The following is a 12,738-nucleotide window of genomic DNA, read 5'->3' as shown; positions in this document are numbered from 1 at the left end:
GGCCGGGCGAGGCGCCTGGCGGGGAAAGGCGGGCTGGGCACCGAGGGGTGGGGACCAGGTGGTACCAGGGTCCTGCAGTGCTGGAGCGTCGCGCCCACTGCTGCTTCCAGAGCATCCCAGAGCAGTCAGCTTGTCCCGGCAGTTCCACACCTCTGCTTGTGTGGCTTGGAAACTGTTGTAGGAACATATAGTAGCAGCAGCGAGTATGCTGTAGTACGGGGTGCTAGCTTTGCTTCTCCAAACCTGTGGAGTAAACCCGTGTAAATCTTACGTGTTTCCTAACTTAGTTCCTCAAGGATGAAGTGACAAAACCACTTAGGAAAGTTAGAAAATGTTATGTAGGCAGCAGTCGTGTCCCGGGGGAATGCATGGGGTGAACAAGTAAAACTTTTCATTCTCCTACCTAGTGCTTAGTGATTAGAGTATTGTTTGGCTTCTCTTTTGTCTGCCCTTGTGCTCGAGAAGGGTCAGGAACTTGTAGATGGGCCACCTGTGGTGTTCTCGGTGTGTGCTGAGATCAGCAAGTGTGGGTTAGGCTCTGGAGTGGCCCATGTTCTCCTGCTTGTACTGCTGCCTGAGCCAGTTTTCTCCCTTTTTCTCCCTTCTCCTTCCCGTCATTTTTGCTGTCTGGTCATTTCTGCCATGGTGCTAAAAAGCTTTTGTATCCTTCTGTGTCTGCCTTTTAGGGATACAGTTCTAGCTATTGTTCAAAGGTTAATTTCCAGTAGTGGCCACGTTGTTAACTGTGTGTTGGTGTTCCTTTTTTGGTTTGTTTGTTTGTTTGGAAAATCCATGGTTTAATAATTTTTAGTAGGTTATCCATCTCCCGGAGCAGCTAGCTGAGTCAAGTGATGTGATAGCCCAGTGATCACTAGGTTTTTGTAAGAGGAAAGTGCTTGGGGATGCAGTTGGAGGAGGGGAGAGTGTGTAATTCTCCTGTTTTGTGTGGAAATGGCCTGTGTTTGGATCGGATTACACTAGCATGGAGCTGCATCCTTAGATGAACTTGCTTGGGGAAATGCTGTGCCTTTTCACTTTTGTGTTTGGAGAGAGTTTTGCTCGATAACTCTCCTTGCTGTAAGTGACTTAAAATTCTTACCGCCCTTCTGCAAAGCGAGCGGATGCTTCTCTGTCCATGTCTCCAAAAAGCCTTCTGCCTCCAGAGAGACCAAAATTTTTCTATGTCTCATGCCAGAGGTGTTTCAGTAAGATTCTGTTTATGCTAGGACCTGATTTTAATAAGATCTAGATCAATATGGAACTCTCAAAAATGCTGGAAATCTTAGGAATCGGTGGTGCTGCTTACTGAGGAAACGCAGATTGATTGGTGGAGCAGAGCACCACGGCAGAAGCCTGGCTTCTCCTGGTGAAGCTGTTGAGGACAAGGGTATCTGCTGTAGCTAAGGTGAACATCAGTTACATCCTTTCCTCTCTCATGGGCACTTGTGGCATCACAAGTAAGGTAATTCAACTGAGTGATCTGGCAGAAAATAGGGTTTTAGGGTATCTTTCCTGCAGCTACCAAGTTGATCTAATGAGCACCAGAAGTGAGGTGAAGGAGGAGCATCTGCATTGGGATGTTGAGGTGGGCAAGGGAACATAAATTGTCTTCTAATGGCATCTGAGCTACTGGAGAACTTGGTGTAATGTGTTCATATGCATTTTAACCCCACTCAAAGTACTTTATCCACTACAGTTTCATTCTTTCAAAAAGTCTGTATTCTTTCCCTTCTCAGTGTTTATTTTCAGGCTTCATTTAATTTTTCCTCTCTGGGGAAGATCTTTAAGGCAGTTGCTTCTCCAAGAGCTTTTATATTCCGGGTAGGTTTATTGACAGGCTGTTTCTAGCTGAAATAGGGTTGTGCCTGAAGACAGTAGTGGCCAGTTAGGAGGAGGTGTGTCTCAGCTGAGGAGAAGGTGGCCGCCGCTGCTGAAGCAGTGCAGGAAGCCAGTTTTGCATCAGCAGGGAGATGCCTGGGCAGGGCTTGGGGGAGAGTAAAGATGTATTTGGAAGACCAAACTGGAGCAGCAGCACTCTGCTTGCCAGTTAAAGAATTTTTCAGATTTTGAGGAGCAGGTTTGAAGCAGCAGTTCCCTGATTTAGCCACCCATCCTCTGCAGAGTTAATGCTGTTGTCCTACTTTAAAGTCATCTGCTGCTCTTAGCACCATTTCAGAATTTAAAAAGTTGTCTGGCTGAGAGTATCGTTGTGCCTCCTTTTCTGCTGCACAGGTCTGTTTGCTTATACACCAGGAAAATGTTTGGTGAAGGTTGTAAAGCTCAGAATCTCTGGATTTAAAAAGGGCTAGATAAAGGGGCTGTGCTGCTGCTCTGACTCCTGGAAGCTCATTTAAGGGGTCTCATTTAGAGGTCTCAGATATGCTACAGAGGAACAAGCTCGTACTTTGGAAACAAATGTAGTGATGCAACACAAATAGGCTGTCTCAGTGAAAAGACTTAGCAGAAGTTTTTTTTTTTAATCTTGCATGAAGTTCTAAAAACTCAGGTTGGTTTTCTTTTTTTCAGGTGGAATTCTTTTGTATAATCACTTTTCCCTTTCTGACTCTAGCCCCTCCTGCTGCTACTCCCTGTGTAGCTCATGTTTCTTGCTGCAGGAAACTCCCTCATCATCTCAATGTGCTACTCTTCTGCCAAGCACTCTCTTCAGTCTCACTTCTCTTCCTCTTAGCTGATGAAAGCCTTCTCCAGTCCTTTCTCAGTCCTGCAATTCACTGCAACTCATCTTTCTGCTGCAGGAAGGTCTCCCTGGTTCTGCATGACCTCTTCAGCAGCTTTTGCCTCACAAGTGTTGCCAGTGAACACTTCATCCACTCTGCTTCTGACTCTGTTCCTTCTGAAAGCAACTTGCCACCACACATACCAGCTTCTAATCTAATATTCAAGTTAAGATGTGTTGGGAGCAATAAGCAGCTGGAAAGTTCATGTGATCAGAAGAAAGAGTCGAGGGCTGGGGGCTAAACTGGGAGAAAGAGGAACTGAGCTGGTGTCAGTAGGGCATTGGAGCTGAGGGACTGGAGGAAGAGAGGATCAGAAATTGCCAAAGTGCATTGGAGAAGTCGAAGCACAGTGCAATTTGCCGCAGTTTGCTAATCTCTATTGGAAGGAGAGACAATCAAGTCTGTAACCAGAACTGTTTCAATAAGCTGCAGCTGCTTCTTCTTCCACTGCCTTTTTAAGAGTTCAGGATACTGTAGCTTGCAACTATAGCATGGCAATAAAAGTATGAAAATATGCACGTTACGTTTCTGATGGTGGTAATAAAAGATTTAAACTGTGAGTAAGATTTCTGGGTGATTTTAGAATCCCAGCTTCCCTGGTCCCTGCAATGTAGCTAAGATGTGCAGGGAGACTGGTATTGAGATATTCCAGTACAAAAGCTGTGTAATGTAATGAAATACAGTTTGGTTCTTTCTGCAGCCTGACTTAGTTTCCAGTTCTTTCAATGTAGATCTGGAGTCCATCTCAGCCTGAGCTCCTGGGATCCTGTCGCCATGGAGACCGAAAGTGAGCAGAACTCCAACTCCACCAGCGGGAGCTCCAGTTCTGGAGGAAGCACCCGGCCTCAGATCTCGCAGATGTCTCTCTATGAGCGGCAGGCAGTACAGGTGAGACATCCCAGGGTGTGCTCTGGGATGGCAGTGCATCACTGGAAGGTGGTGGTGAGCCCTCTTGTGTTCCTCTGCATTGTTGTGTGTCAAGATGGGACCATGCTTAGAGGACTGTCATCTTTTCAGATGCAGAAATTCTTATACTAGGCGTGATGTTTAGTTCTTGTAACCTGAGGTTTCATGTTTTATAGGTTACTCCTTTGGTGTCCAGCCTCCTAGATTTAATCTGTACTGTCATCCAATAGATAGGTTTTAGCCTGCTGTTCTATAGCAAATCAGTTTGCCATCCCAGTTTCTCTATGCTCTCCATACACAAACTACATAGGAGCATTTGTCTGCCTGTGTGAGCATGCACATCCCCAGAGTCCTAAAGTTTATTAAAGTCTTGCTAAGTGTGATTCCCACTGTCCTGGAATACACCTGTGATTCAGTGTGTCACCAAATTTGTAACTGTGCTATGGATTTGGATGTGCTGATCTGGTGCCTGCTTTTTCATGTGCTCTAGGGATGTTCTCATGGTTGGCTTACTTTGTCATTGCTCTCTTCAATCACATTTCAATGGCATGCAGTTTTTGACAATTGGGTTTTCTTCTTTATCTAGGCTCTGCAGGCACTCCAGAGACAGCCCAATGCAGCCCAGTACTTCCATCAGTTTATGCTCCAGCAGCAGTTTAACAGTGCCCAACTTCACAGCCTGGCTGCTGTCCAGCAGGTGAGTTGCCAAGAGGCAGAAGGAGAGGAGTTGGATCATTCTCTGGGGAAGATCCAGAGGTTCTGTTTTTATACAGTGCCTTGTGCACCAAGTCATCCTGATCCCTGATGAGACAATGAGTCCCTAAACACATTGTTTAGAATTAATACAAACAGCCAGTCAACTGGAAGCCTGAAGCAAAGATTAATTTATTTTTTTGGCTACAGAGCAGGGGAAGATAAAATTTGACATCACCATCAAGGAACTTGCACTTCAGAGGCCTATTACTACCCCCTGCACCTTCTTTAACTAAAAGATGGGTGGTTAAATCAGCAGTGGATGCAGTAGTGCTTAAAAACTGTATTAAAGGGATCAGTGGGTAGTTGCTTCTCTGAGAATAAACATTTGTGTTTGCATGAGGTTTCAGGCAGCATTCTCTGAAATTTCTGTCTTGGAACTTAGTAGCCATGTTTTCTTTAGCAGGAGGGTAAACCTGTCCAACCAGGAGGCTGTCTCTAATTGAGACATACACAGATCAATATAAATCAATATATTTTATGATACATAAATGTTAAGTGGGTTTTTTTTCCTTTATCAACTTTGCTCCCCTACTAGACTTAATCATTAGCTCAAAATGGATTATGTGTGACATGAATACATTGTTTTTGTGTAACAATACCTCATAGCTGTACTCCTTGGCAGTTAGTGCAGGATGTCATTGTTCTCAAAATCCCTGACTGCAGTCTTATAGTATAGAAGAAATAGAATCCTGTCGTCACTTTTGCACAAATCTTAGTTACAAAACTAACTAAACTCATGCAGGGGAATTCCCCTGGCATCAGAGAGGGGGAAATAAGTCTATCAATATTTATATTCTTCCACAAACCATATGCTCTCTAATCTGAATTTTGTTACTTGGAGTGCTTTGCTGCTAAACTGCCTAATTAGCCCAACAAATTGCTAATATTGCAGGGAATGTCTGGCTGCTAACAGTGGATTCCAGCATCGGGCTGAGGGTTGCGGTGTGTACTATGACAGGCTGGGCAAGAGTAGTGCATGTAGCCAAGGGTGGAAGGATGGGAGGTCATACACTCTGAGGGTAAGGGACTAGGTGTTCTGACAGAGCCTAATAATTGGGCTGGATTGAAAGGTTTGTTCAGGCACTCATTTCTCTGCCATTCTCTCCTGCAGGCTACAATTGCAGCCAGTAGACAGGCCAGCTCCCCCAACACTAGCACCTCGCAACAGACCACCACCACCCAGGCTTCTGTAAGTAAAACTGCTCCCTCACACACATATCAGAGCCTCTCTTCCCCCTCCCCACCTTGTTATGTCTCCTCCTTGTCTTTTAGAATGCACACAGCTTCTAAGAATCCTGGGAATCAACAAGATGCAGACAGCTTTGAGGATTTGGGTTGCTGTTGTTATTGGTGGGGCTTGAGGAAACCAGATGAGGTTTTTAGGTGGGAGAGGCCTCTTAGCTGGAAAGGTAGACGTGGATCTCTGTTTGCTGAGGCTTTGGGGATGAATTGTCATGGATTAGAAAAGGATCAGGACTTGTAAGAAGGAGGAGTCATGAGCAGCTTTTGTCTTAGGCAGAGCAGTACTTTGTTGAATGAGACGATGTCTGGTTTTGTAGCAAGTGTTGAGGAGCTTGGATTTTCTCAGAGAGTAGATGAGTTGGTAGAGAAGGTTTTGTGGGTTTTTTACCTTTACTTGGGAGGCTGGAGAAAATGATGTATTTTTTTGGATCTCTTATTGCAGTTGCATGCTAACAGTGATTCTCAAGCTCAGCATACAAATGAGGTCAGTATCCAGGGCTCTGGCTAATATAGATTGTGTAGCCTGTAGGACAAGCCCTCTAAGACAAGAACTTTCTTCTTCTTGGTCCCCTGTTGGATACAGGAAAAAACTCTAAAATGTCCGTTCTGACTGTACCCCACTAAGCATATTTGTACTTATTTCTTGGCCTCCATCTCTTCATTTGTGATTTGAAGCTTTTTTCTCTTCTAAGATCAACCTTGCCACCACGTCAGCTGCTCAGCTGATCAGCCGATCGCAGAGCGTGAGCTCCCCGAGTGCCACCACGCTGACGCAGTCTGTGCTCCTCGGGAACACCACCTCACCTCCCCTCAACCAGTCACAGGCTCAGATGTACCTTCGGGTAAGAGATGGGCATCAAATGTGTCCTGACCATGAGCCCCACTTAGCAGCCACTGCAGAGTTTCACTGCTTGGGATTACCAACACTTACAGACTAACCTTGCTTTAAGGATGTTGCAGTATATTTTTAAATTGCATGGGGAAGCTCTCATCCCTGAAACCACAAGTTTGATTCTGGGCTCAGCCTTTGAGATAGATGAGCTTTTTATTGTGTGGATCAGGTGAGAATATTAACAACTGTGTGCTTCTGCTCTGCAGATGTTAAAGGTTCCATAGCACTTCCCACTAGGGTGTAAATGTGAAATACGTGTCCTAGACTTGAATGTAGCTCACAGAAATAAAGCTACTCTTCTGGTTCAATGCTGGAACAGATACTTGGTAAATTACTCTTCTACCGCTTGCTGAGGTCAGGGATGTAAGTCAGAATTCAAGTAAGCCTAGACAAATAAATCAATGTGAACAATTGTCATCCTTTTAATTGCTTTAAAGTGCAGCTAGATAGAAAGCATTAGGCTTGACTGTGGAGTCAAGTCTGGGGTTTGGGTACCTACTTGCAAAATATTTGTTTTCCAGTTGACTTCAGATACAGATTGTAATCCCCTACTTTTCAAGCAGCACTAATCTTGGATGTATGTTTTTTATCACTGTTGTTCAACCAGTTCTAGATAACACAGCCTTGGGCAGTCTGTGGGAGTTAGCCCAGGCCTATGTTAGATAGAGGAGTGCTTGTTTCCATAAGGAAACTGTTCCCAGTTTCCTGCTTCGGAGGGGTATGTTCAGTGTTACAGTGCAGGGAGGGCTGGTGGTTTTGCAGTGGGTGACATTGCAACCCAGTGTTCCTTTATGATCTGTTTGCTTGTGGTTTTTGTGTCTTCCTTTCTCTCTTCTACCTCCATTCCTTGCACTGCACACCACCTGATCCCAACAGCCGCAGCTGGGGAACCTGTTGCAGGTGAACCGGACCTTGGGCCGCAATGTGCCTCTCGCCTCCCAGCTCATCCTGATGCCCAATGGGGCTGTGGCTGCTGTCCAGCAGGAGGTACCACCCACTCAGTCTCCTGGGGTGCACGCAGACACAGACCAGGTCAGTGACTGTCCTCCCTTTCCCCTGCTTCTGCCACACCACACTCTGCTCTTTGTCTCAACCTGTCCCTGTATAGCACATCAGAGCTATTTTATCCCCAGCCCTTGTCCCTTTGCAGGCAGGAGATTTTGCCACCATGTTTTCATGTTTGCTGTCTGCCTCCAGAGATGAAATTAATTTCTGCTTAAAATTTCTGAGGTGAGCACAGGCTGGATCAATCCCATCTTCACAGTTTCTTGGCTGTGATTGTGAGAAAAGAACTCTTGAGTTCTATGTACAGTTTTCAGTCACACTCCAATTAAGAGTCTTTGCCAGAGGTAGTATTCCTTCATCCAGTTGGTTCATTGTTGTAAAGATGCCAAAGAGTTGTCTGAAGCAATTTTTTTGAAGAAAAGTCAGCTGTGATCTAATTTTGGAGATAACGAGTCATTTGGAGTGGAAGTAAATACAGAGGATGGCAGCACCAAAATGCAGAGTGAAATTGGAAAGGGTGTGGACCACGAGTAGATCCGTGGGCCTGGGGCAGGCAGGTGGCACAAAAATTGCAAATTAATGACTTTAAAGGGGTAACTCTGTGCTTGTAGAGCTGTGCTGAACTGGGTCCTACCAATGCCAGGGTATGGCAGACGGGTCTGAAGTCTGTCCCATGCCCTGGAGAAAGACAGTGTACCCAGATCCTGTTCACAAAGTGCCACGAGATCTGTTATTTCCATCAGAGATTGAGCAGGAGAGAGTTCAGGATAATGTGCTTCCTGGGGAGGGCCATGCTGAGCTCTGCCCTGCAGCGTTAGCAGCTCCTCACATGAGACCTGAGGCACAAACTCAGCCTGCATCCCAGCAGAGTGTGTTGCTTACGTGTGCTCTGTCACACTCCCGGCAAGCACTGTGTATGAAGCGCGTGGGTTCTGTTTGGTGTGTGTGTCTCTAGGTGCAGAACTTGGCTGTGAGGAGCCAGCAGACCTCTGCCACTAACGCCCAGCTCCAAGGCTGTGCTCAGAAGACGGCCCTGCCAGGCAGCTCCCAGGCCTCGGGCTTACCACAGGCCGCCAGCACGGGCCAGAGCATGGCCGTGGCCCAGGCCTCCTCCAGCGGGGCAGCCCAGTCCCTCAACCTGAGCCAGGCAGCAGCGGGCAGCAATGGTGTCTCCGGGGGCGTGGTGGCCACTGGTGGGAGCCAGCCCTCAATGGCACTGAGCCAGAGCTCCTCAGCAGGTGCCGCTGGCAGTTGCCAGAGGAAGGGCACTGGGGTGGTTCATGGGAGCCAGGGCAGCCAGACAGAGACGGAGAACGCAGCTGCAAAGAAGGGTGACACAGACAGCGGTGGGCAGCAAACAGTGGGCATGAACCTCACCAGGACAGCTACACCAGCACCCAGCCAGACGCTGATCAGCTCAGGTAAAAAACTCAGCTGTTTCTTTCTCTTTGAAATCATTGGGCCTTCACAAGAAGGACATTTGGAAGCCTGGTGGTAAACGGTTTTCCAACACATCTCCCAGCTTCGGTCCTCCCAGAGACTTATCTCAAGGAGTTATCCATTTCTATTAGCACAAGAAGTTGATTTAATCTCTCATGTCCTCTGCAAGTAAGCTGTCAGTTATTTTGGCGTTTAATGTCTCAAAGCAGTGCAGTGGCTGCCTTATTTTTGTTGTTGTTGTTCCCAGCTGCACTGTTGCTAACTTTTGTGTTCTGTTTTTTCTTACTCTGTTTTTGTATAGCAACATATACGCAGATCCAGCCACACTCACTGATCCAACAGCAGCAGCAGATCCATCTGCAGAAGCAGGTGGTGATCCAGCAGCAGATAGCCATTCACCAGCAGCAGTTCCAGCACCGCCAGTCCCAGCTCCTCCACACAGCCACGCATCTCCAACTTGCTCAACAGCAGCAACAGCAGCAAGCAGCATCTCTGACCCAGCAGCAGCAGCAAGCTCAGCCTCCACAGCAGCAGGCTCCCCCTCAAAACCAGCAGCAGGCACAGACCCTTGTGGTGCAACCTATGTTGCAGTCCCAGCCACCGCATTTACAGCTCCAGCAGGACAGTCCGTGCCAGCCAGCCACCAAGTCACCTGTTCCTATCCAGTCAAAATCTCTGGTCACCCCCATCAAACCCCCTCAGCTTGGGCCTGCCAAAATGTCAGCAACACAGCAGCCTCCTCCACACATCCCGGTGCAGGTGGTGGGCACTCGGCAGCAGGGCTCAGGCCAAGCCCAAGCATTGGGCTTGGCTCAGATTGCTGCAGCGGTGCCGACTTCCCGGGGAATGCCAGCTGTAGTCCAGCCTGTTTCCCAAACCCATGCTGCTTCCCCATCATCATCTTCAGCTCCAGCATCCTCACAGGAAGCTCCCCCTCTCACCACAGGGGTGAATTTGGCACAAGTTCAAGGCACAGCCCACATGGTGAAGAGCCCAGCTTCCTCTCCAGTTGTGGCTCAGATGCCAGCAGCATTCTACATGCAGTCTGTCCAGTTGCCAGTAAGTGATACCATTGAGAAGGAGAATAGCATATGGATTCTCTTTGTTCATTCCTAGGACACCAATCGCAGTCAAGGCCCAGGTCAGTGGGATGGGATGGGTAAGGGGTTTGGGGAAAGGGATATGGAGACTTTTTTACCCTCAAAAACACTAATTCCAGTCCAACCCCTGGGGTTACTTACTACAAGCGTTTCCCTTCCACATTATCATTCAAAGGCTTGCATCAAGTTAATAGGTGAGGCTCAGAGCCTGCCCCAGATGGGATGGGTGTCCACATCACATACTGAGTATCCGATTTTACAATGGGGTTTGGTTCACCTTGGCTGGCTGCTGGATGGCCACCAAGTTGCTGCTCCATCACTGTCCCTTCACAACACAAGACGAGGAGAAAAAACGGTGAAAAACTTGTGGATTGAGATAAGGATGTGGAGATAACTTGCCAATGACCATCATGGGCAAAACAAACTCAGTTTATGGAAATTATTTATTTTACTGCCAGTTTAGTGTAGGATAATTGGTAGTAAGAACAAATGCAAAAAACCACCTCCCTCCTTCTTCACAGGCTCAGCTTTACTCTTGACTCTTCTACCTCCTCCCCCTGAAATGTTCAGGAGGACAAGAAATGGGATCTGTGGTCAGCTCATAAGGTTTTGTCTCTCCCTCATGCTTTTCCCTTGCTTTAGCATGGGGGAATCCCTCCCATAGGATACAGCCTTTCACAAAGGATATAGTCCTTCATAAAGTCCTTCTCCAGAGTGAGTCTTTCTCACAGGCTGCAGTTTTTGATTAACTGCTCCAGTGTGGATATTCCTGGGTTACAGATCTCTTGGTGTGTGGTACCAGCCACTGACTATGCCTCAGAGGATCCCCTAGCAACAGGCTGTGCAGAGGAAAGCTCAAATTCCATAGGCCTTGTCCATGCTGTTGTGAATTGTCCAGGTAGGGCCTACCTAAATCCCTGAGATAACAGCACTTTGCCAGCTCAGATCATGGAATCATAAATAATTGGAGTTAAAAAGAACCCTAAAGATCATATAATTCCAACACCCCTGCCTTGGGCAGGGACACCTTTCAGTGGACTAGGTTGCTCCATCCAGCCTTGCCTTGAACACCTTTTTAGCCAGTTGCTGAGACTCTTTCTAAACTCTGTCTGCTTCTTCAGGAAGGCGTTGCAGGATTTGTCTTGATTTTTAGAGCAGGGGGTCAGTTCTGCTCCTGGTGAATGTGTGTCCCTGACTCTTTCGACTCTTCATTGAAACTGATCTGATTTATCCAAATAACCTGTTTGGAAACTGCTGGGTGAATGCCATTCCATTTCTTCCTGCAGTAATCCTTTGAGGTTCACACAGTGTCTTGGTCTTTGCCAGTGTACCAACATGACTTGGGACATCACATCCTAGTCTGTGGCAGTGAGTCTCCTCAAGCTTTGTTCCTTGTTAGGCAAATGCTCCCAAGTAGAGGTATGTGCTGTGGGACTTAGAGGCATCTCCAGAAGAAACCAGGTTGGAAATCAAGTATAATGGAGCAGGATGCTTTGTTGTTGTTTTTTTTTTTTAATTTTTTTTGTTTTGTTGTTGTTTTTTTGTTTGTTTGTTTGGTTGGTTTTTTTAAATCTGTCTTGTTCTTTGCTTTGGAGCTTTTCTGTCTGCTTATGTATTCCTCTTTATTCATGCAGGGCAAATCTCAGACCTTGGCAGTGAAGCGCAAGGCAGAGTCAGAGGAAGAGAAGGAGGAGCCAGCCGGTGTCACCACCCTCGTGCCTGCCAGGTCCTCTCCTGTAACAGACAACCCCAAAAACATGGAGGAGAAGAGTGGCCTTGGAGGTGAGGCACAAAGGAGAGCTCTGCTTGTCTGTGCTAATGACCTGAAGTAGAGCAAAGTTAGCTCATGCCTGTGCTGTTAACTTTCCAGATAATTCTGATCCTGGTGCCATTGCAACCCCAAATGCCACATCAAGTGAAGGAGTCTCAGCCACCCCCACCTCTGCTTCCACCCCAAACCTGGCATTGGTGTCACGTCAGATGGGAGACTCCAAACCTCCTCAAGCCATCGTCAAGCCCCAGATCCTCACACACATCATTGAAGGCTTTGTCATCCAGGAAGGAGCAGAGCCCTTTCCAGTAGGGATTTTTTTGTTGTGGGGGAAGGAGGTGTAGCACTTGCCTGGGAGGGTGGTGGGCTTCCATCTTTGCATAGGAGTGTCTTTCCCCATATTCCAATTCAGCATTTTTAGCCTGCGACACCGACAGTAAAGAGGAAGGGAAGGGAGGGTGGTGTCATGAATGAAGCAAGGCATTAAGAGATGTCATTAAAGAGAAGGGGTTTGAAGGAGTAAAACATGTGTTGCAGCAACTCTTACTCCAGTTCTCACCAAAGCAATAATTAATGCAGCAATTGTAAGAAGGCTCTCCTCTCTGTGAGGGAAAGATACATTTTGAACAGGCAGCAAGTGAAGTTGAAGTAAAGAAGGGGAAATGGAGTTATGTGGAATTGGACATTATTCAAGGCAGATAGTGCTTGGGGATCTTTAAATGAACAACCAAGCCTGTGAGTCAGGAAGCAGTAATGACTTTTTTCAGCATCTCTCCTTCCCTGTTAGGCAGAGAGATTCTTCTGAGTTGAATTTTGAGCTGCACATACCTTGGCAGAGGGTGGTGGACGCAGGGAATCCTTTATTGGAGGGTCCAACTCATTCTTTCC

General features: G+C 46.9%; 1 protein-coding gene across 2 annotated transcripts in view; it reads left to right on the top strand.

Annotated features, from left to right (window-relative positions):
* Positions 1-3,469: 3,469 nt before the first annotated feature.
* The window catches only part of PHC1 (polyhomeotic homolog 1), a 14,172-nt gene continuing 4,903 nt past the window's right edge, over positions 3,470-12,738 (top strand). The window contains exons 1-10 of one of the 2 annotated variants that reach the window (XM_031062311.1): positions 3,470-3,626; positions 4,231-4,341; positions 5,512-5,589; positions 6,085-6,126; positions 6,335-6,484; positions 7,411-7,566; positions 8,495-8,960; positions 9,281-10,038; positions 11,714-11,861; positions 11,950-12,158. In XM_031062311.1, the coding sequence (XP_030918171.1) occupies positions 3,513-3,626; positions 4,231-4,341; positions 5,512-5,589; positions 6,085-6,126; positions 6,335-6,484; positions 7,411-7,566; positions 8,495-8,960; positions 9,281-10,038; positions 11,714-11,861; positions 11,950-12,158 (2,232 nt within the window). In that variant the 5' untranslated portion in view covers positions 3,470-3,512. The remainder of the gene's footprint in view (positions 3,627-4,230; positions 4,342-5,511; positions 5,590-6,084; positions 6,127-6,334; positions 6,485-7,410; positions 7,567-8,494; positions 8,961-9,280; positions 10,039-11,713; positions 11,862-11,949; positions 12,159-12,738) is intronic. The other variant, XM_005427400.2, reaches the window with a different exon arrangement.

The sequence above is a fragment of the Geospiza fortis genome, unplaced genomic scaffold (assembly GCF_000277835.1).
Source record: "Geospiza fortis unplaced genomic scaffold, GeoFor_1.0 scaffold286, whole genome shotgun sequence".
Classification (NCBI taxonomy): domain Eukaryota; kingdom Metazoa; phylum Chordata; class Aves; order Passeriformes; family Thraupidae; genus Geospiza; species Geospiza fortis.
The sequence above is the reverse complement of the archived record's forward strand: the minus strand, read 5'-3'. Positions and strand labels throughout refer to the sequence as shown.